This window comes from Marmota marmota, unplaced genomic scaffold, assembly GCF_001458135.2.
Source record: "Marmota marmota marmota unplaced genomic scaffold, marMar, whole genome shotgun sequence".
NCBI classification, from domain to species: Eukaryota; Metazoa; Chordata; class Mammalia; order Rodentia; family Sciuridae; genus Marmota; species Marmota marmota.
The window spans coordinates 44,966,510-44,987,753 of record NW_025999932.1 but is presented as its reverse complement, the minus strand read 5'-3'; the positions used below and the strand labels follow the sequence as shown (position 1 = coordinate 44,987,753).

Here is a 21,244-nt window from a genome sequence, read left to right as displayed (position 1 = left end):
GCCAAGCGCACCGTGCCGAGCCCAGCTGCCCCATGAAGCCTCCCGCAGCTCAGGGCAGCCCCGCGGCCGCCGCAGGTAAGTGTGGGGTCCTAGGCTCCCCTCGAAACCCAGCGGGGGGTGGGGGTGGGCGAGAGAAGAGGAGTCCCTTGTTGTCCGTTTACGCCCCGCTCCCTTCCTTCGTCACCCGCGGGACCCTACCCACTGGTAACCGCGCGCGCGGGCGGATGCAGCTTAGCTCCTCGCGTAGGACTAGGGATCCGAGCCCGACACGTAACGGGCACCTCCTGACTCAGTCTTCCCACTGCCACCAGATTCGCACGCGCCCGGGTGGAGCAAGCGTAGGGACAGGCGCCCGACAGCGCGTGGGAAAGACTGTGGCTGTGTCGATTAGCCGGAGGACCTTAGGCTTTCAGCCTCGCTGGTGCAGGCTCAGTTTCAGATTATCTATGCAACAGGCTGGCTAGCTGGAGGCACTTTGGAGAGTGGTTGAGGATTGAAAGAACTGCATGAACGTCACCTGAAAAAAGTGCAGTAAATGTTAGTTATCCTAGGGAGTCTAGCGGTCCCCTCCTGCCCCCAAGAGTAGCTAACCGCAGCCCCCATCAACTGAGCTCACCGTCCCTGACCCCAGGCCCAGCCATGGACTCCGCGGCTGCCGCAGACCTGACCGATGCGTTGTGCGAGTTTGACGCGGTGCTGGCTGACTTCACGTCGCCCTTCCACGAGCGCCACTTCCACTACGAGGAGCACCTGGAGCATATGAAGAGGCGCAGTAGCGCCAGCGTTAGTGACAGCAGCGGCTTCAGCGACTCAGAGAGTAAGTGTGACCCCTTGCTAGGACAGTGTCCCCGTGACTTCACTGCTCAGGCTTTAGCCTCAGTTTGCTTTATCTGTAAATAGACATGAGGGGGTCAGGAAACCGAGACCTAAAGTTCCAGGAGTCCTGGAAAGTTGAGTCTTCAGGACTTATAAGCCCAGCAGTGGTGGGACCCATGAAGGTAGTCGCGGAAGGCTTTTGAAGGACACGTTTACCTCTTGCCTACAGGTGTGTCATGAGCCCGTGGCAGGACTCCTGGGACCTCAGCCAGGCCTTTCCACAGTTTCCTCTCCTTCTCCTCCTTTCCATTTCTGACCCTTCTGAGCTATAACTTTTTAGAGTATGTGGAACAAGAGTCACCTGAATGGTGGTGGTGGTGGTGGTAGGGGGGGGAGTTGGGGTGGGGTCATGGGTGGACACAGTACTGAAACATTTGTGAAACCAGAGAAGATTTCATAAGCTGCTGTTCTTGGAATTTTTGAAATAACTTCTTGCCCTTTCTTCTGGCCCTGAGCTCCCAGACTTGTTGCTCCATTGTATGCAGTTTTGAAAGAATCTCTGGCACTGCAGAATTCAAGTACAAGGGTTTTAAGAGTGTCCCTCTTCCTTCAGGCGGTGGGTCACCCAGCCTGGAGGGGGAGCTAGAGAGTAATGACATGGAGGGGATTCCTGGTAATCTTTCTTACAAAGGGGTCTGCCTCGGGCCTTCTTTGTCCTAAAAAAATCTTGTAAAGAGACAGTTTTTATTTTTTTCCCCAGGAATTCAAATGCCCTGTATGATTATGGATATCTGTTTGGATGTCAGCAGATTTGGCAACTTTTTAATATTACATGATTGTTGATTTTCAAATCCTGGATTACTTTATTTTTCAAAGTGAATTTAGAATTCGTCTGTTTATTCTTGACCCCTTAATCCCTAGATGGGTTGTAAGCATGAATGCCACTACCTTTGCTGCCTTTAATTCTGAGGGTAAAAGGAATGGCCTTATGATTCTCTTGTTTTGAAATCTGAAGCTTTCTCTTGTTATTGGGCAAAAGATTCATGCAAGACTTGCTCCTGAGCTATTGTCCTGACAAGGGATGTGGATCCTTATCACCCTGGTCGGGGTCTGAGTCAGAAATCAGTTCCAGTTTCCTTGGCAGCCCTGCCAGAGAGTTAGAACAAGCTGTAACATTTGAGTAGAAAAGGGATGGAAGACTGTGCTCTTAATATTTCCTTAGAATTTTGGGGTTTTATTGCTAATGACCTGACTGCTCATTTTCAGTGTCAAAGGGAAGTCTTCAAATTTTTGAACTTTTTCAATATCGATGGCCAGACTTAAACTTGTCTCCTTTTTATTGGGGCATGGAGCAAGTTCTTCTTCAAATACAAATTCTTTCCTCCGTGGAAGAAAGCCGCGATAGTCTTGTCATTCCTACTCTGTGGCAAAGAGCAGCTCCTTTTAAAGCCATAGCGTCATTCTGCTAGAATACAACCTGAGCATGTCCATTCATGGCTACTCATACTTTCCACTGGGTGGGATTTCAGATCTTCATGTGTTTTCAGGAGTCTCAGAGAATGAACTGACACACATTCTTAACAGTTTGGGGGGAGATACTTGGGATAGAACTTGTGGTTTTTTTTTTTTTTTTTAGGGTATATGTGTATATTTTCCTTTCTGCTTTTGTTGTTAACTGTTAACCTAACCCTTAGTTTGGTGGTTAGAGAAGTAATGGGAAGGGTCTAAAGAAGGCTCAAATGACATTCATCTTTGCTATAAATGTGTAGTTTGTTTCCCACAAGACTAGTTAGAAATAATCTTGGCAGGAGTTGTGTGTATCTAAATAGTAATTTCTTAAGGAAGCATAATATGTGTATTTTAATTGCTGCCAAGAATTGAGCACAGACATTTGTTATACTCATTTGTCTGTTTGATGTTTTTCTGAAGAGGAAAATGCAGGGGAGGTAGAGCCTATTGAAAATTAGCTTTCTGGAGGGGGACAACCAGGGTAATGAGAGTAACAACAGCTCACTTTTGCCAAGCCCTTACTATCATTATTCTGATAATAATTTATTAGCTCTTGCTATTAGTGATCTCTTTTTTTTTTTTTTAAAAAAAACTTGCCCTCTTTAATGCTTAAAAAAACACTAAAATGCACATATGGGACTATATCGTACAGATCAGAATCATTGGAATCAGTGTCTTTCATGAAAATGTTATGTATGAAGCTATAACCAGTGTTACCTGGTTTGTCCTCTACCTTTTACAACTCTGTTTCTCAGAGGGTGCAATAAAGGTACAAAGGAGATCAAAACAGGATTCCTGTTTCTTTGAAGAGCACTACTTCTTCCACCCAAAGAAGTAAGTTACTTAGGAAAGAAGGATGGATATTGAATGAGGACTACTCTTCCTGTTCCCACTTCCAGGGAGACCTCCTAAGACATGAAGGGGGCAAAATAAGATTGCAAAATAAAAATTCACATTAGGGATGGATTCAAATGGTAGTTGGTTAAAACAGGGTAGTATCTTTCCCACAGATTTGTATTCCAACATATATCACATACTTTACTGGGAGCATCTTTAACTTAAGCAGTAAAAGAGCAATCCAGCTGGGAGCTAGGGCAGTGTTTTTCAAACTTGACTCTTAGAGGTGCTTTAGAAGTTGTGAATATTTTTGGTTTAAATCTATCTATCTATCTATCTATCTATCTATCTATGTTGTAGTTTATGTTTTTAATGTGGTGCTGAGGATCAAACTCAGCACCCTGTACATGCTAGGTGAGCACTCTACTGCTGAGCCACAACCCCAGCCCCCATTTAAATTTATTTTTAAGAATATATATTTTTAGTATTTTAAAAATTATGAAAATACAATAGCATGATTTCTCCACTGTGTTTAATCAAAATTTTACTCATTATAGTCCACATTTTAACCAGTATGGTAATTTCTATTACCTGACTTTATAAAAAGTTTATAACATGGGCTGGGGATGTGGCTCAAGCAGTAGCGCGCTCGCCTGGCATGCGTGCGGCCCGGGTTCGATCCTCAGCACCACATACAAACAAAGATGTTGTGTCTGCCGAAAACTAGAAAATAAATATTAAAAAAATTAAAAAAAAAAGTTTATAACATTATCCTAAACCTTAAAAGATGGTATGAATTTTTGTCCTTGAATGTTTTGGCGTTTTGCCTTTTTCCTTTGCAGCGGGTGGGGTGGGTGGTGGTGGTGGTGCGGGTGGAGATGTTTTGATACTTAATAGGGAAAGTCTGTGGTCTACTGTGTGTCCTCAGCTATAATGATATCATAGACCATATTTGGGAATAAGGAACTGGCTTCTTCAGCATGAGCAACATATACCAAATCTACATATCTTTGCCTAGACTATTCTGGTCTAGCCCTAGGTGAGGGAACATCTTGGGTTCTAGGGGACCAGAATGACAGCATATCATTTGATGTGATTTGGGAGCCACTGAGACTAGAACCTGGATTTATTGAAACCCTGAGTGGATAAAGCCAGGTAGGAAGCTCTCCGGATGTCTGGTACTGTGTTAGGAATTCTGGATGAGTGACAGATCTTACTCTGGCCAGGGTGGTGAAACTGAGTATAGGTGCTCTTTCTTATTGTATTCCACTGTAGTGAGGCTGTCAGAATCTAGATTTTGGGGAAGAGAGTCCCCACCCCCACCCGTCTCTGCCATTCCCTGTGGGAACAGGGAAACAGATCCAAGGCTTTCTTTTTCTCAGTTAATTACTATAGTTTGCTTGCTGTAAACGTGTGGGATTGTTCTATATTTACAGGAGCTCTGGGCAAGGTTTACTGTCTGTGGTTTTACTTCCCTCTAGAGTAGCACATGTCAGTGCTAACCCTAAATTACCTTTCCCCCCGCTGCCCTCCCCAACTAAAAAAAAACACGTCTACTTTTTAAACAAGTCTCTTGTTTTTGCCTGGAGTTTCTTAAACTCTGTTGGTGTACCTAAAGTTAATTTGGTTGTATATTTAATATGCTTTTACTTCTTTTGATGCTGTCTTAGAAAACCCAACCCCAGAATTTGAGTTCCCTGGCTTCGGTGCACTAAGAGAACCTGGCAAGGATATTTCCAATAGGAGAGTTAAGATGATTGTGAGAGAACTTCAGAGCAGATTGAAGTAGATCTTACAGGCCCTCACATATTGAGCCATAAAACCTGCCAAGTTTCCCCAAATCATCCCACTATGGGTCCATGGAGCCTCTATTAATAGCACCTCCTGATACCAGGGTGGGGCATTAATACATGAATACACTATCAGCCAGGGACACATTGCTGTCACTTTATCAGACTAACTGGTTGATGTTTTGCAAGGAATAGAGTTCCAGGAAATGGGAAGTCAGGACTTGCTTACCACAACACCTACTATGAGATTCCATTCATTATAAGTGTGTAATAAAAGTCTGTGGAAAGAAGTTTTATTGGGTAAAGGATGAAGAGACGTCTAGAGTTTGGGGTCCCTCTGTGTAGGGGGTTTGTTCTTGGGCCCTTCTAGAGAGAAACTTAAGAATTTTGCTACCATCTAAAAAAGAGCAGGATCCAGGGTCCAGAATATTGGTTTTCTTTTTTCTTACTTATGAGGACCTTTTCTCTCTTGGGTTTGCTATTTGCCATTTTTCTAGGAACTTTATTAAAATTACAGGCATCATATACAGGGCATCTGGCCTATAACTGCCCTTTTGCGTGGTCTCTGTCCTATGAGATCTTTCCATGGTGGCATGGCTTCGGGGCTCTTGGGGTTGCTTTTTTTCAAATGAATGGCAGATGTAGATTATTGCTATAGCTGCCATTTAGATGCAGGTTTGACTTAAGGATGCTGGGGCTTCATTTCCTCTTGATGGTTGAAGGTCGAACATCTCAGAATGTGGAGTTCGGTCAGCCCAGATGGTGTAAGGACATGGAAAGAGAGCAGAATGGCAATGAGCCAGTGAGGCGCGACCCTGCGTGTGTGTGTGTGTGTGTGTGTGTGTGTGTTGGTGGTGGTGGCAGGGGCAGGGAGAGGGGAAGCCAGCGCATGCTAAGCTGGCATGCCTGTGTGTATGTATGTTTTTATATATAGTGATACTGTAAGTAGTATTTTGTGTCTCTCCCTCCCTTGTTGTTGCCCGTGCAGCATGAGTTCATTAACAAGAAGAGACAACTTCTGACCATTATAGGAGTTTGGCTTGTGACTGAATTTGTCAGTCAAGTAAAAGTCTGGGAGTAGTTTTCTGAGTTTGAGGAATGTACTTGATGAAGGCATTTAGCATGTGGGTCAGGTTCTGAAGGAGAAAGGCAAGGGCTGTCCTCTGAGATTATGGCTCTTCTGCTGTTTCCTAAGCCAGCTGGGTTAGTTGAACTTTTCCCAAATCCTCACTGGATACCCTTTTTCCTCCCTCCCGTTTTCTTTCTTTCTCCCCGCCTTCCCTCCCTCCCCTTCCCTCCCTCTTTTCCTCCTTCCCATTTTCTCTCCCCTCCGCCTCCCTCCCTCCCTTTCTCCCTTCTTTACTTACTTCTTTCCTTTTTATGATACAGGTGATTAAACCCAGGGTCACCTTATCACTGAGCTACATCCACAGCCCTTTTTATTTTGAGACAGAGTTTCCCTAAGTTGCTGAGGCTGGCCTCAAACTTGTGATTCTCCTGTCTCAGTCTCCTGAGTCTCTCAGTTGGGTGTATGTACCACTGCACCCAACTTGGATACCCATTTCCCCTACTATCCTTTTTTGCAATGTGCTTTTCTATGTTGAGATATTTTTCCTTCTACAAACATTTGCTAATGTTTGGTCTACTTGTCTGGAGAGCAGAAAAAAAAGTGATATTTTTCTCCTATCCCGAACATGAGTATATGAGGGTATAAAATTGCTGGAGATATTGGGCCTAACAGAGATGAAGTTCAAAGTCAGGGGAAGGTGCATACGGGTGGAGTGAGGTGTGGTGATGAAGCTGACTCCCAAATGCCAGCTGTTCTGGGAGATAGAGACCAGAGAGGTGCCCTCTGAGCTCTGGGCCAGCAAGTCTTGGAGCTGGAACTTTGCCCAAGGACAGGCATGACTTGCTTGATGTCTTTCAGAGCCAAGGGCCTCATATACCTTCCTCTGGTTTGTGACCTGACTCTGGGACTCTCTCTAGTTTTCTTACATCATCTCCTCCCCACAAGTGTCTCAGGCTCTATCTGTGGTAGTTCCCCTGGTTATTGCACAGTCACAGACAGTGATCCATAGGTCCAAAGTCAGCACAACCACTTTCCTTTGTGCAAGGGACTGCTTGAGAGGTGATAAACCAAGCTGAAGGGCTTCCCAAGTCAAGTTTTGGAGAATACCAGTGCCTGAGAAATATTAAGAAGAGGGCCACAGAAATATGTCCCTGTGTCAAGTGCACTTGGGAATAAGGCCCAAACTGGCTTCTTTATCACGAGACATCTCAGGAACGTTAAAAGTGGGAATGCCAAGGGTGCTAAGTGTTTCTATAACTTAGTTGATTATGCAGCTTCTTTTCAAAGGACTAACATTTTGAGGAGTAGATTTGGGGGCATATGTAGGTATAAGGTTGGGTGTTTGGATCTTGGTGTTCATCATCAAAGCCCTGAAAAATAATTGTGGTCCTATTAGGTGACCCAGGCTGGACCCCTGGAAGGAAGAAAAGATTGTGAGCACTGGTCACAAGGATATGCTGGGCATGTTTAGAAAAGTGGACGAGATAGGCATATAGGCCAGAAATAAAGAGAAGATAAGATGGCACCTGGGACTGGCAGAAGGTAGAAGAAGAGGGAGCCACATATCTGGGAAGGTGTAGCAGCCTTTTAGGGCTGAAGCTGAACTCTCTCAGAACCAGAAACCTCTTTCTGCAACCTGATTCTTTTAAACTTGGATATCCTTTTTAATGTAGTCAAGTTCATATTTTAGTTAAAGGAACCAAAAGGCAAGATGTTTTTGCCTCCCCCTGAGCTGGAGGGAACTGGCTTCAAGTGAAGGAAGCCCAAGGAGGAGTAGGAGCCTGCCAGACCCACCCTTGTTATTCAGCTTCCCTGACTCACCTGAAGAACTTTCCAGAGCTCATCTCTCCTACCACCTCGGCTGGCTTTGTGTGCTCTTTTACCCAGAAAGGCTGTTCCATCGCCACCTCAGCAGCCACATCCTGCTTCCGCTGGCGGCTCTGCCTTTGAGCCCTTTGCCTTGGTGCTGCTCCCTTTCTCTTCACCACCCCACAGCTGGGCTAGCTATGGTTTGATTTCCTCTACCTTGGGTAGGACTCAGAGACGAAGAATCTCAGAACTTCAGAGCAGAGAGGGTCTTTAAGGATTCTTTAGCCCACATTTCTGTTTTATTGCTGGGTACACTGAGGCCCAGAGATACTGCCTTGCTCAAGGGAACTTGAGTGCTCAGTAGCTAAGCTGCTTTGAGTCCTTCTGCAGTCCAGCCCTGGCTCTGGGTCCTTGCCTTGCTGTTGTGCTAGTCTCTGGGGTTATAAGAATAGAAGGAGCTATGAAATCCCTTGCATGTCTGTAGTAGGTAGCCCACCAGGAATAGAAGCCTCCTCTTCTTCTTTTTTATTGTTATAGTGCATTATAATTATACATAGTAATAGAATTTGTTGTTTCCTGTTTACAGATGCCCACTATATTAACAACATAATTTGGCCAATTTCACAGGAACAGAAATCTGTATCTTTGACTCTACTTGTTTCTAGAGTGCAGAATCTTGGGGAAATCCACAACAAAGACTCTCAAGAGTAGTGCAGAGGATTATTAAGCCATAGGATCCACCTTTGTTTGTATCTTAGGGGGTTCTGAGAGCAGGGGGACATTTTTCATGGAAGATGATTCCTTATTTCTAACATGCCAAACCAACCCCCCCGCCCCCACCCATCAGTCAAGCACTGGCTTGACCACTGGGTCTGACACCTGTTCAATAGGCTCTTGGGTGCTAGCCGAGGTCTGGTCCTACTGATCCCCTTACACTTTGGTCTGTTTGACTAGAAACACACACATACACTCACCTGCCCCAAATCATTTCAGGGCATGAATGTAAGATCTCAAAATCTACCTGATTTTTTTTTACTAGCTTTGCAACTTTCAGAGCTAAACGATTGTTTATGAGTAATTAACAGACTAATGGGTCTACAGCTGAGTGCTATTTCTAATGAGTATGTTTTCTTTTCTGGAAGGTGCAGATTCACTTTATAGGAATAGTTTCAGCTTCAGTGATGAAAAGCTGAATTCTCCAACAGAGGCCACCCCAGCTCTGCTCTCATCCACTGTTGCTCCTCGGAAAGGTAAGCTCACTGGTTGGAGTGTGAGCTTTTCTGCTTTTAATTTTCCTTCCCTTCCCAATCCTTCTCTTTTCCTCTTGTTCCTAACCAATCTTTTCCAAATATGAAAAACAAATAGATAAGACTAATATCAGTATGGTAGAGTGTGAACTGGAATTTGTAATTCCTCAGGGTTTTGATCTGTGTGAGGACAAGAGTAAATAATTTGGGGTAGACAACCTGCATTCATGGGGGAAAAGATGACTTGTAGATTCCAGACTGTTCTTTCTTATTGTAAACATGACTGTGCCAAGATGATAGTGCTTCTTTCTGTTCTCCTCCCAAGCTACTTGGTTCTAGAATTTAAAAATAAGCAATTTGGCTTTGCAGAAAGGATTTTTTTTTAGTGTGTTAACTATCTAACCAAAGCTTTCACATGACCAATTTAGTAATTAATTTATGTCATCATTATGAGACAAGAAGTGGCCTAACATGATCCAGAATAGCAGCTCCAGCCTGTCTCTACTGTGATATTAATAGATCTAAACAGTTTTTAAAGATGCATGAGCAGTTTCTTAATTTTGGGAATTGACAGAGTGTCTCCAACTGGAGAGCTGAATGTTCTGTTGTACTGGACAAGCGCCCTTTTGAAAACAAAAGAAGTTTTCTTCCCCCCACTAAGGAAAGTTATACTTGCTGAAAATAGTTGCAGAATGTAATAAAAATGAAACATATTTTAAAAGAAATATGAAGATTCCATCACTTTTCTCAATCTGGCACTGGCAGAACTTTTCTTTTTTCTGAAGGAGATATTTTTAAAATTCCCTTCTCAACACCGCAATCCTAGCAGCCACTGGGGATTCGGCCACGGTTCAGCTCTCTGTCTATAATGGATCTGTGGAATTCAGAGACAGAGCAGTCTAGAAAGTAGCTTAAACAGTGTCCAGATTTTGCTACCTGATCCTCTAGAGATAGGAATTAAAGCTGGGGAGGGGGAGCCTCTATTGGCAAACGGACTTGAAAAGTGAAAAACAATAAGCCGGTTGTAGCCAGTGGAGGATGAATAATAAAAATACCCAGTAATGCATTTTAGGGAAAGCACCAAGGGTAAATTCCACAGAAAAAATTAAAACATACAGAGAAAATACACATCTCAGGTTATTGAGAGATCAAAATCTAGATAAAGACTGTTACTTCTTGCTGGCACCACCATAGGACAAGGCTTCCTGGGCCCAGTCGCCTCACATCTCCTTCCCTGTGCCACTTAGAGGAGGAGCAGTGTAGTTCTTTATTCATTTTGTGCTGGAGGGGCTCTGAGGGCTGCAGTACTGCCCTGGGGTGATAGGACAAGCAAGAATGCATCTGAAGGCGGGAGCCACAGGAATTACAGAATGTGGGGCTCCATTCCACACAGTGCCATGCTTGCTATTTTTGATCGATAACTCAGATCCTTATCAAGCAAAAAGTCAAAATATTTTGTTTTTCTTCCTTTCCCTCCTTTTCCTCCAAACTTTTAAGACAACAAAAGTGAGAGTCTTCTTCCAGCTTTAGGAGGGTGCAGGATGAGGGTGGTGGGAGAGCAGGTGATGAACTAAAAAGGAAATATTGAGGCTAGTCTTTAGCATTGGTTTCTGAGTTTACCATGAGTAAAGGTTGGAGCAGACACTTAGGACTGGTGACAGGACATGCTTCAGTAAAGTCTCTGAAGATACATGTAAAATGGAAATAATCCCTCACATAATGCTGGAAAACTCCAATGTGGGGTCATCAGCTGTCTCTGATGGGGAAACTGAACTCTCTCTCTTATTTTACAGCCAAATTAGGAGACACAAAAGAGCTAGAAGACTTTATTGCTGATCTTGACAGAACATTAGCAAGTAAGTACATGTCTGGCAATAAAAAAAAAAAAAATCAGAAAACTAGCCGACCCCTTTGATAAAGTGCTGTAATGTCAACCAGCTTGCCTCGGGGCATGAGATTACATCATAAGGCTTCTTTAGGTTTCGAAATAGGACCCTAGTGGCTTGGAAAGAAATTCTGAGGATAAGCTTGTATTAAAGTAGACCACATTCCTTTCTAAACTGTGAGGACAGGTCCCTGGCGAACAATGGTGTTTTGTTTGGGGAAATAGAGGGTAAGCAAGACTGGAGTTTTACCTTCCTGATGGCTTGTCAGGTTCCTTAGAGAAGGAGAGCTGGTGGATCACATAAGCATTAAGCAGCAAACCAGAGAGTTCCATCCCAGGGAACCCTCTGGCTAATTTTCCCAGGTTAGATCCAGGAAACTTGGTGAGATCTGACTTTTAAGACTTAGGTGCCAAAGAAAGAATTGACGGTGTGGGGGGACCCATACCAATTACTGAATAACCTGGATTAAGGATGCAGTACTTGTTTCCCATTTTGGAATCATACTAGTGGTAACCCAATTTGTGTGACCAAAGATATTGGCAACTGAAGATATTAGATCATTAACAACAGTGGTGGTTGTGGGCTCTAGGGGAAGAATCCTTATAATCTATCCATATACCCTACTTAAAAAGGACAAGATTGGCCAGGCATCTTGGTGCATGCCTGTAATCCCAGCAGCTTGGGAGGCTGAGGCAGGAGGATCGAGAATTCAAAGCCAGCCTCAGCAAAAGTGAGTTGCTAAGCAACTCAGTGAGACGCTGTCTCTAAATAAAATACAAAAGAGGGCTGGGGATGTGGCTTAGTGGTCGAGTGCCCCTGAGTTCAATCCCCAGTAAACCACCCACTCCGAAAAGGGGGACAAGATTGTAAGACTCAGGAGGACCAACTCCAGCCTCCAGGATGAAATTTGTCCCAGCTCCTCCATTTTTTGGTGAAAGGGTTACTTTTCCATAAAAAGAATTCTGTGCAACCAAGTAAAATGTGAAAAATTAGATCCCAAACTATTTTAAAATAGCTCTGTTCTTAATACTCTTTTAGAAAGATGGAAACATCAGGTAGAAGGTCTTTGCATCATCTCTATTTACTTGAAGATTTTATTGCTCCTTTTCTTACATGCTGCTACACCCTATATCAGAAGACCTAGGCCTGTTTTGACAAGAGATTATTCTAACTGCAGCACAATTTGTATGAGACCTATGTAACAGGCCTGTCTACCTCATGGAAATTGCAGTTGGCCGCCCAGTCATTCCAGTTAATCAGACACACATTACGTGGGAAGCCTGCCATTAAGTTTGATGCTTTGATGCCTGTCTGAGACTGTGTGATGTGGTTAAGCATAGGAATCATGAACTTCTGTGAGTGACTGACCTTCTTTATATCCTGTTTACAGGTATGTGAAACGAGGAGTTCCAGGTCCTTTTATTACGAGAGAAGCTTCAGAAAGCTCCGAGGACTTGGCAAAATCAGCTACTAGAATATGCTGCCAGAGGCGATAGAGATGGACGCTCACCTACCACCAGGCCATTCTTAGACTCACTTTCAAATTAGCCCGTGGGCCCGTCTCTGGGCAATTTAGACAGTGAAACTGACTTTGTTGACCTGCCTGCAGCTTATTAGAACAGGTGATCTATGCTAATGTATTTTTCTCTTAAAACACAGCTTTCTTGTAATTTAAAGTGCTTTTATGAAAATATTTGTAATTAATTATATATAGTTGAAAATAGTAAAATGCTCTCCCCATTATAATATATTTTTGTATGCAAATAAAATTTGAACTGGAGTCTATAGTTTGTAAGCTTCCCTTCTCTTTATTTCTCTCCCTGTGTTTCCATTCAGTAATACTCTAGCAGGAACAAAAAAATCAGCACATAAGATTATATATACCACATACTATGCTATTCTTTTTGGGGGGTGGTACCGAGAATTAAACTCAGGGGTATTCCTCAGACCTATTTTGTATTATATTTAGAGACAGGATCTCACTGAGTTGCTTAGTTCCTTGCCATTGCTGAGGCTGGCTTTGAATTCGAGATCTTCCTGCCTCAGCTGAGCTGCTAGGATTACTGTCATGTGCTGCTGCGCCCAGCTATAAATTGCACTCTCTTTAGCCTCTTTCTTCTCCTCAAGCTTCTGGGAAAGCTTTTATGTTGAAAGCAAATATTTATTTCTTTTTGAAGTTGAGATATTTTTATGGTTTGGGTACGAGGTGTCCCCTAAAAGATCGTGTTTTAATGCAGGAGTATTCAGAGGTGAAGTGCTTAGACTATGAGAGCTGTAACCTAATCTGTCCATCCTAGTTTGAATGGATTAACTGGGTAGTAACTGTAGGCAGGTGGGACATGGCTGGAGGAGGTGGGTCACTGGAGGCATGCTCTGCATCCCTTTCCCCTTCCCTCTCTGTGCTTCTGCTGCTGCTGTCCTTGCTCCACGATGTTCTGCCTCACCTTGGGCCCAGAGCAGGGGAGGTACTGACCATGGACTAAACCTTTGAAACTGTGAGCCCCTAATAAACTTTTCCTCCTTTAAGTTGTTCTTATCAGTTGTTCTTATCATTTTGGTCACAGTGACACAGTGCTGACTAACAGAGATAATTCCCATTTTGTAACATGCAATTCAATGGATTTCAGTATATTCAAAGATATTGTAAACATCACCACTATCTAAATCTCTGCCTCTATGGATTTATATAGTCTGGAATTTCATATAAATGAAATATATGATGTTTTGTATCTAGTTTCTTTCACTTAGCATAATATTTTTAAAGTTCATCTATGTTGTCGCATGAATCAGTACTTTAATTCCTTCTATGGTCCAGTAATATGTTCTTGTGTGGATATGCCACCTTTTGTTTATGAATCCATTGGTTAACGGACATTTGAATTAGTTCCACTTTTTGGCTAATGCATATACATGTGAAAGTATTTGTATGAATGTATGTTGTCATTTCTCTTTATTTTTTCATTTCACTAGGGGTTGAACCCAGGGACATTTAACCACTGAGCTTCATTCCCAGCCCTTTTAAAATTTTTTATTTCAAGACAGAGTCTTGCTAAGTTGTGTAGGCCCTTCACTAAATTGTTGAGGCTGGCCTTGAGCTTGTGATCCTCCTGCCTCAGCCTCCTGAGTCACTGGGAATACAGGCATGCACCACCATGCCTGGCCTTGTCATTTCTCTTGAGTGTATCACTAGAAGTGGAATTCCTGGGTCATGTGTTAACTGTATGTTTAACTTTTTGAGAAATTACCAAACGTTTTCAAAGCAGCTGCACATTCCCATTGGGTTGCATGCAGGTTTCAACTTCTCCACGTTCTCATCAACACTTGTAATTCTCTCTTTTTGAATATTGCCATCCTAGTGAGTGTGAAGTAGTACCTCATTATAGCTTTGTTTTGTATTTACTTTGTTTTACATTTTTCATGACAAAAGATGTCTTTATGTGTTTATTGGCCATTGTCATATCTCTTTGGAGACATATCTATTCAAATCCTTTGTCTGTTTTTAAAAATTGGACTCTGTTTTTTATGTCAAGTTACAGGAATTTCAATGTATTCTGGATACAAGCTCCTTATTGGGTATATGATTTACAGATATTTTCTTCAATTTTGTGTATTGTCTATTCACTTTTTTGTCCTTTGAAGCTTAAAAGTTTTATATTTTGAAGAAACCCATTTTATTTTTTTTCTGTTTGTTTCTTGTGGTATTGATGTCATAGCTAAGACATTGTTGTCTAATCTAAGATCACAGTTACCAGTATGCTTTCTTTTAATAATTTTACTCCTGAAAGAATAGTTTTAGCTTTTAACATTTATGTCAGTGACATACTTTGAGCTAATTTTATTATGTGATGTAGGACATAGGAGTCCAACTTCATTATTTTGTGTGTGAATATCCAGTTGTCACAAAATAGCACTATTATTGAAAAGTCAATTTTTTTTCCCATTGAATCATGTTGGTACCCTTGTGGAAAATCAAGTAGCCATAAATATATAGTTTTTAAAAAATGTATCTTCAATTCCATTCCACTGTTCTACATAACTATCCTTATTGTATTACTACATAGTCTTGATTATTATAGCTTTATAGTAAGTTTGAAATTCAAATGTGTAAATTGTATCCTTCTTTTGGTTGGTATGGGTCCCTTGCATTCCTTTAAAAATTTAGTATTACCTTGTTAATTTCTGCAAAAAAAGGCAGATGGGAGTTTTGTAGATTGTATTGAATTTATAGATTACTCTGGGGAGAGTTGACCTCTTAATGACGTTAGTCTCCTTTGCAGTTTTTAAACATAAAATATCTTTAAATTTGTTTTCTTTAATTTCTTTTGATCCTGTTTTGTAGTTTTCACAGTACAAATTTTGCCTGCCTTTCACTAAATTTCTTTATAAGTATTTTATTCATTTTGATGCTATTGTAAATAGAATGTTTTTCTTATTTTATTTCTAGGTTTCATTGCTAGCATATCGAAATACCATTGATTTTTGATATTGATCTTGTGTCTTGAAACCTTGCTATACTTGTTAATTATATCTAATAGTTTATGTGTGTGTAATTCTATATTACTTGCAAATAGAAATGTTTTACTTCTTCTTGCATATGCTGAATGCTAACCTCTTGTTTAGAACTTCCAGTATAATGTTGAAAAGAAATGGTGAGAGGACACCATCCTCATTTTGTCCCTGGTCTAAGAGAATAAGTTTCTTTCAGTATTTTTCATTAAGTATAATATTAGTTGTGGGATCTTTTTAAAAAAATCGAATGAACCCTTGAGTTGTTTTCTAAGCTTGATTTTTCCATTACCTGGATCTGGCACTTGTTCATGCATCAGAGCCTTGATTCCCTTTGGATAATTTTTTTTTTTCAATCAGGACACAAGTGGCTATTATTTTCACTGTAACTTTTATTACTGGCCTCTTTTGGAATTGAAGATCTAACTTCATTTGGCAGCTCTTTCTGTATGGGCTCCTGGGATCTGGATTCCCAAAGTTAGAAATGTAGTATGTGAAGTTTTATAAGGAAAGGAAATGGATTCTTTTTATAAGTGTGTGGGAAGGGCAGTTTGTGCTCCATAAACCCCTGTTGGATAATGACTTAGGGACAAATGGGCTGTGGACTGAGTCACAGCTTGGGGTTCTGGGAATGCCAAAAAAAAAAGAAAAGTGTTTTAGAATTTCTCAAGATGTGTTTCAAGGATTATAGTCCTAACCTGTTTTGAAAAATAAGGATTAAGTTATTAAGGTATTAAGGTCATATACTTGAAAATGCTGTATGCTACATATTCCACTTAAAGATTTATTATGCATATTATTGTATAAGTTACTTAGGAGTCAGTCTAAGTTGCTGGATCAGAGAACCAAACAGGGTGGCTTGAAAGAGAGGGAAGTTTCTTTCTCCTTAGCATTCCCGAAATGAGTGGTACAGTGTTGGGAGGGTGGCTTTCTTATCCAAAGTGATTGCTCCTGATCTTATCACATTTACAGCCCAGCAATCAGAAAGGAGGAAAATCAAGTCAAGCTCAGGCCTGTTTCTTTCAACGACATGAGTAGAAGGCACAGTCACTTCTGCTCACTTCCCTGTGTTCAAGTCTTAATCAAATGATCATTCCAAGCTGTGGGGGAGGCTGGGGAAGAGTTTCAGCTGAGCAGTTATTTGCTTAGCTAAAATTTGAGAATTCCATTATTTAAGAAAGATGAAGAGAATGGGTATTGGAGGGCATCTAGTCATCTTTTCTGTGGCACATTGAAACTTGGAAGTATCCTGCAGCTAAGAGACCTAGCTTTTGTCTTCTTTTTTTTTGAAAAGCTGTCAATAATCCACAGCATTTTGGTGTTCCTTGGAACACCCCATGGGAAGTGCTATCACAGGTAACCTCATTCTTATGGGATCTATTGTACCCCACCTTCTCCAAGAGGATGGCTCTTGCAAACAGTTCAATTGCTACCTGGAGAATGTCAGCCAGCAGGCTTTTGGGAACAGAACGAGACTGGATATTACGAGGACAAAGCTGACATGTTTTTGACTGGGAATTTTCTAACTTCTAGGAGGAATAGCTAAAGCAAAACAAAAAACACTTCACACAAGTAAGAGGATCTAGTGTAGCCCAAAGAATCACAGGCCTGCCAGTCTCTGGACTGAGGCAGAGGAACCAACAGGAACCACCCACATCATGTTGAGGTGAGCTACATCCTGCCTACCCCCAGGTGTGAGAAGGCTCATCTGAGTGGAGGGGCCAGAAGTGTTGATGGTCATCAGTCAAGATTGGGGACACTGAGGAAGTTTCTCCACAGAAATATCCCTCTAGGTGTGGGATGGGGGGAGGGGGAGACATGGAGAACCCATTGTTCCTTGTCTGATGGGCCTTCACGCCAGGTCAGTTTCAAATCTCAGCTTGACCATACACAGTACCTTGGACAGGATTTAAAACAATTTTTTTATTTTTAGATGTGGATGGACACAATGCCTTTCATGTATTTATTTATGTGGTGCTGAGCCTTGAACCCAGTGCCTCACACATGGTAGGCAAGCACAAAACCACTAAGCCACAACCCCAGCCCCTGGACAGGATTTTTAAACCTCTTAGCAGCTCTGCTTTTTCATTTGTAAAGTGGGGGTATGAGTCCCTGTCTTCCAAGATCATAGCCAAAATGAAATATAGAATATGAAAAGTGTTTGGTGCTCTTTCTCTTCTTCAAATCACAAGAACACTGGGCTGGGCTCCTGCACCCAAGGTAAAAGGAAGCTCTACTTACTGTGGTTGCTGAGGGCAGTTCTAACCCCACTGCTCCTTGTCTGATAGAAGAAAGCAGCAAATCTGGTCTAATGAGACCAGAGAACACAGACAAAGGCCAGGAGCCTGGTTGAAGTCCCAACCCCACCAGTGACAAATCCCTTCTCCTCTCTGGGCCTCACATTCCTCTGGGTAAGCACAGGAGTGAGGCTAATCCTCCCTTTCTCAAACTTGCCTCTCTCTCCTGAAAAACAGACGGAATTTTTCTTGTTTTTTTGGTTGTGTGTTCCTTCCACACCCATATCCAAAATGTTTTCCTGTGTTAATTTATTTGGCTAAGAATGCTGGTGGTGAGAGACACTGAACAGGAAATGGCTGTCATAGCTGCTGTCTGCAAGTTTTGTTTTTTTTAAGGTTTTCTCCTGCACAGCTCACCTTCTCTGGGCGGCTTGGTATTACGTGCAAGAGTAAGTGGAAGGGGAAAGGGAAAGGGAAGCACATTTTTAGAAGAGAACATTTTCCTTCAAGTTCAAAGTTTACTGAAGGTCAAGGAATATGACTATCCACAATGGCAATAAAGGTGGCTGCTTTCCACCGTAGGGCCTTTGTACTCGCAGTTCCCTTTGCCTAGAATGCCTTCTCTGTTCTGTTTTTCTAGTTAATTCTACTTCCCTGGAATCAGCTCAAGTACCACTTGTTTGAAAAGGCTTTCTCACCCCTGACCCCCCAATCTAGGTTGGCTCATCAATGCTATGTACTTGAGGAACTTTCCTTAAGTGTACTTGTCTCGGTTTGGAATGAAATGCTGTGTAGTTTGCAATAAAATGTCCATTAGCATAATTTTTTGGGTAACGTCTCCCCAGCTTCCTGTAATTGGATCATAAGCTTCACAAGAGCAACGATCTTAGCTTCTCTGGCTTGGCTGGCCACCAAATCCCAAGTGACTACTGTTGTGCTGGGCACATGTTCACACTCAGTCCATACCCACTGAATGAATGACCAAAATTCCCACCTCTTCCGCAGCCCCAGCAGGCTGGCATGCCACAGTGCCTGTGGGGTGCTTGTTGGCCTTGTCCCAACCTCACTGGCCCACGCTTCTCATGTAGATCTTTACTGCTTTGCCTTTCCCATCCTGCCACAGCATATGAAATTGACCAAGGGCCAACACTGGTGCTGAGGTCCACCACAATCCCTTTTCCAGCTACTTACCATTGACAGGAGAAGACTAAGAGAATTTCAGGGCCACAAGGAATGCATCCCTAATGGTAGAACTTTAGATATCCTGAGTGGTAGTGGGGAAAGAGATGGACCTTGATCCTAGTGAAATTTTAATGTCCTTTTCTAGGACTCAAAGACACCAGAGTCAGAAAATTTTTCTTAGTCTCACTGTAGACAAATACTGTATAAGCACTTGTGTGTATGTGTATGTGCACCTGGTTTTACATGCACAGGTGTGTCCACATGTGCATGCATGTGTGTGTGTGTGTGTGCACGCGTGCGCACGCATGTGTGTACATGTGATGCAGTAGAAGTAAGTAATAGGAGACAAAATCATGGGCGCTGATTTAGATGACCGTAGAAGAAGTCAGGGTCCTGATCGTCTGGTATTGGGCAACTCACCAGACTCTCCTGTGAGTAATGTGACAGTCCATTCTGCCCCTAGGGCCTGGCTCTGCCCTCCTGCTGCTGGGCTTGCCTTTGCTTGTCAATGCTACAGAACAAGATTATATTCCTACTTGGGGTTTCATACATCTCATGGAAAGGGCCCAGTCCCATGTGCTCCCAAGAGGTGTGTGACCTGTTGTCCTAGGCTCACAGCCAAAGCCTATTCTGGAACCAGAAGAATCAGGGCTTGGCTGTAAATCTGAGCCAAAGGAAGCCCCCACCTAGCCAAGAACAGGCCTAGGAGGGGCAGGACCAGAATGTGACTGCTGTTTGTCAAGGGTGTCTTGAGGGTGAGCCATGTAGCTGCAGGAGGGAGGACCTGGAGCCCTGGGTGGGGAAGGGAGCAGCAGAGAGTTACCAGCCATTTGGGAAGGGATTCTGAGCGAGGAGCTTGCCCCTGTTTAGGAAAGTGGGAGTGTAAAGAAGTTCCTGGGATAACTCCGCATCTAGAGGGAATTTGGGAAACAGGATGAGTTACCCAGTGAGGTTTCAGGGAGGTAAGTAGATTTGAAGAAAAGGAAATTGTCAACCTAAAGGGGAATGGGGAAGAGTGTCAGTCTCCAAAGAATACTGATATTTATTTGGGAAATAGCAGAGCTTGCAATGGGAATATGCATGTCACAATAAACTATGTGCATATTCTAGAAAGTTGAGGCAAGGGAAAGTTTTTTTTTTTTTATTTACTAGTTATGGTTGCACACAATACCTTTATTTATATGTGGTGCTGAGGATCGAACCCAGGGCACCGCACATGCTAGGTGAGTGTTCTACCACTGCGCCACAACCCCAGCCCCAAGGGGAAGTTTTTAAAGACAAAAATAAGAAGAATTCTGTCAGATACTTTGACACAATAATCCTTGACTACGGTGATTAATAGCAAGAAGGACATCAGTCTGAGGCTAGATAGCTACTAGGCAGATGTCCCTGGAGAGGTACTTTTTGTATAAGGTGTGTTGGTCTCTGCAAGCTTGTGGTCTGACAATTTTTTGTGAGAGTTACTATCAGGTAATCATAAGTGACAACCCTTCCTTCATAACCTCCTGGCCTTATTTACTTTTTTGGGGAGGTAAGGTTGACACGAGAACTTTTTGATTTTGATTTTGACAACATTCATATTTCTTTTCCCAAACTTAAAGCAAAATGAAGTTGAGGGTCATTCTGGAAGTTGGTTTGGAAGCACCTTTTCCAAATGCAAGAGTTGCTGTCATCTGATCCTCCTCTGACTGGCTATATTTCCTTGAGCTGGTCCATAAAAAAATGTTCATCTAGTCAAGCTGCCTCACTTTAGAGACAAGAAAACTGACACCGTGGGGCCCAAAGGATTAAATGACCAAACAGTATGTCCCTTAGGGAGGGAAGAATTCAGGAAGGTGAAATCAGGGATATAAATGTGTCACAGGAGAAATGAGCTCCACAGACCCAAAATATAATTGATGAGAACAATCTCCATGATCTAGGACTGACAGAGTGGTTAGCTGTGTCCAGAAGGACATTTGCTTGCCAGTGGCTTGGGAGCAGATAAGAGGGGTTGGGTAAGGCGGGTGGCAGGGGAGTGCCAATCCACAGACAAGAAAAACACTGGGGGAGGGAGGTCACCTTGATCCAAGGAAGCCCATTGTGCTAAGATTAGAGCTGCCCTAGAGGGGTTACAAAACAGGTCAGGGCCATGACCTTTGGGTCCCAAAGTACAAGGGAAAATGAAATCTAGATCTCCTTGGCAGGTTGCTCAGTAGAGTTTTCCAAACCCAGCCAAACTGCTCACAATGGCATAATCTGTGATCCTGAGATTCTAAGGCAGGAAACTCTCTTGCATGTGAACACTGCCTTTTCAATCCACGTTGTCCTGAGATCTAGAATTTGTCTCCTGCTGTATCAAGACCTATTTTTAAAG

The 21,244-nt window shown here is 42.6% G+C and overlaps 1 protein-coding gene across 1 annotated transcript; it reads left to right on the top strand.

Annotated features, from left to right (window-relative positions):
• The first annotated feature begins 6 nt into the window (after window positions 1-6).
• Window positions 7-12,750, top strand: Rgcc (regulator of cell cycle). Its single transcript, XM_015484330.1, has 5 exons — window positions 7-75; window positions 632-817; window positions 8,973-9,080; window positions 10,871-10,933; window positions 12,354-12,750. The coding sequence occupies exons 1-5, from the start codon at window positions 33-35 to the stop codon at window positions 12,359-12,361; spliced, it is 408 nt and encodes a 135-aa protein (XP_015339816.1). The 5' UTR covers window positions 7-32; the 3' UTR covers window positions 12,362-12,750.
• The last annotated feature ends 8,494 nt before the right edge of the window (window positions 12,751-21,244 follow it).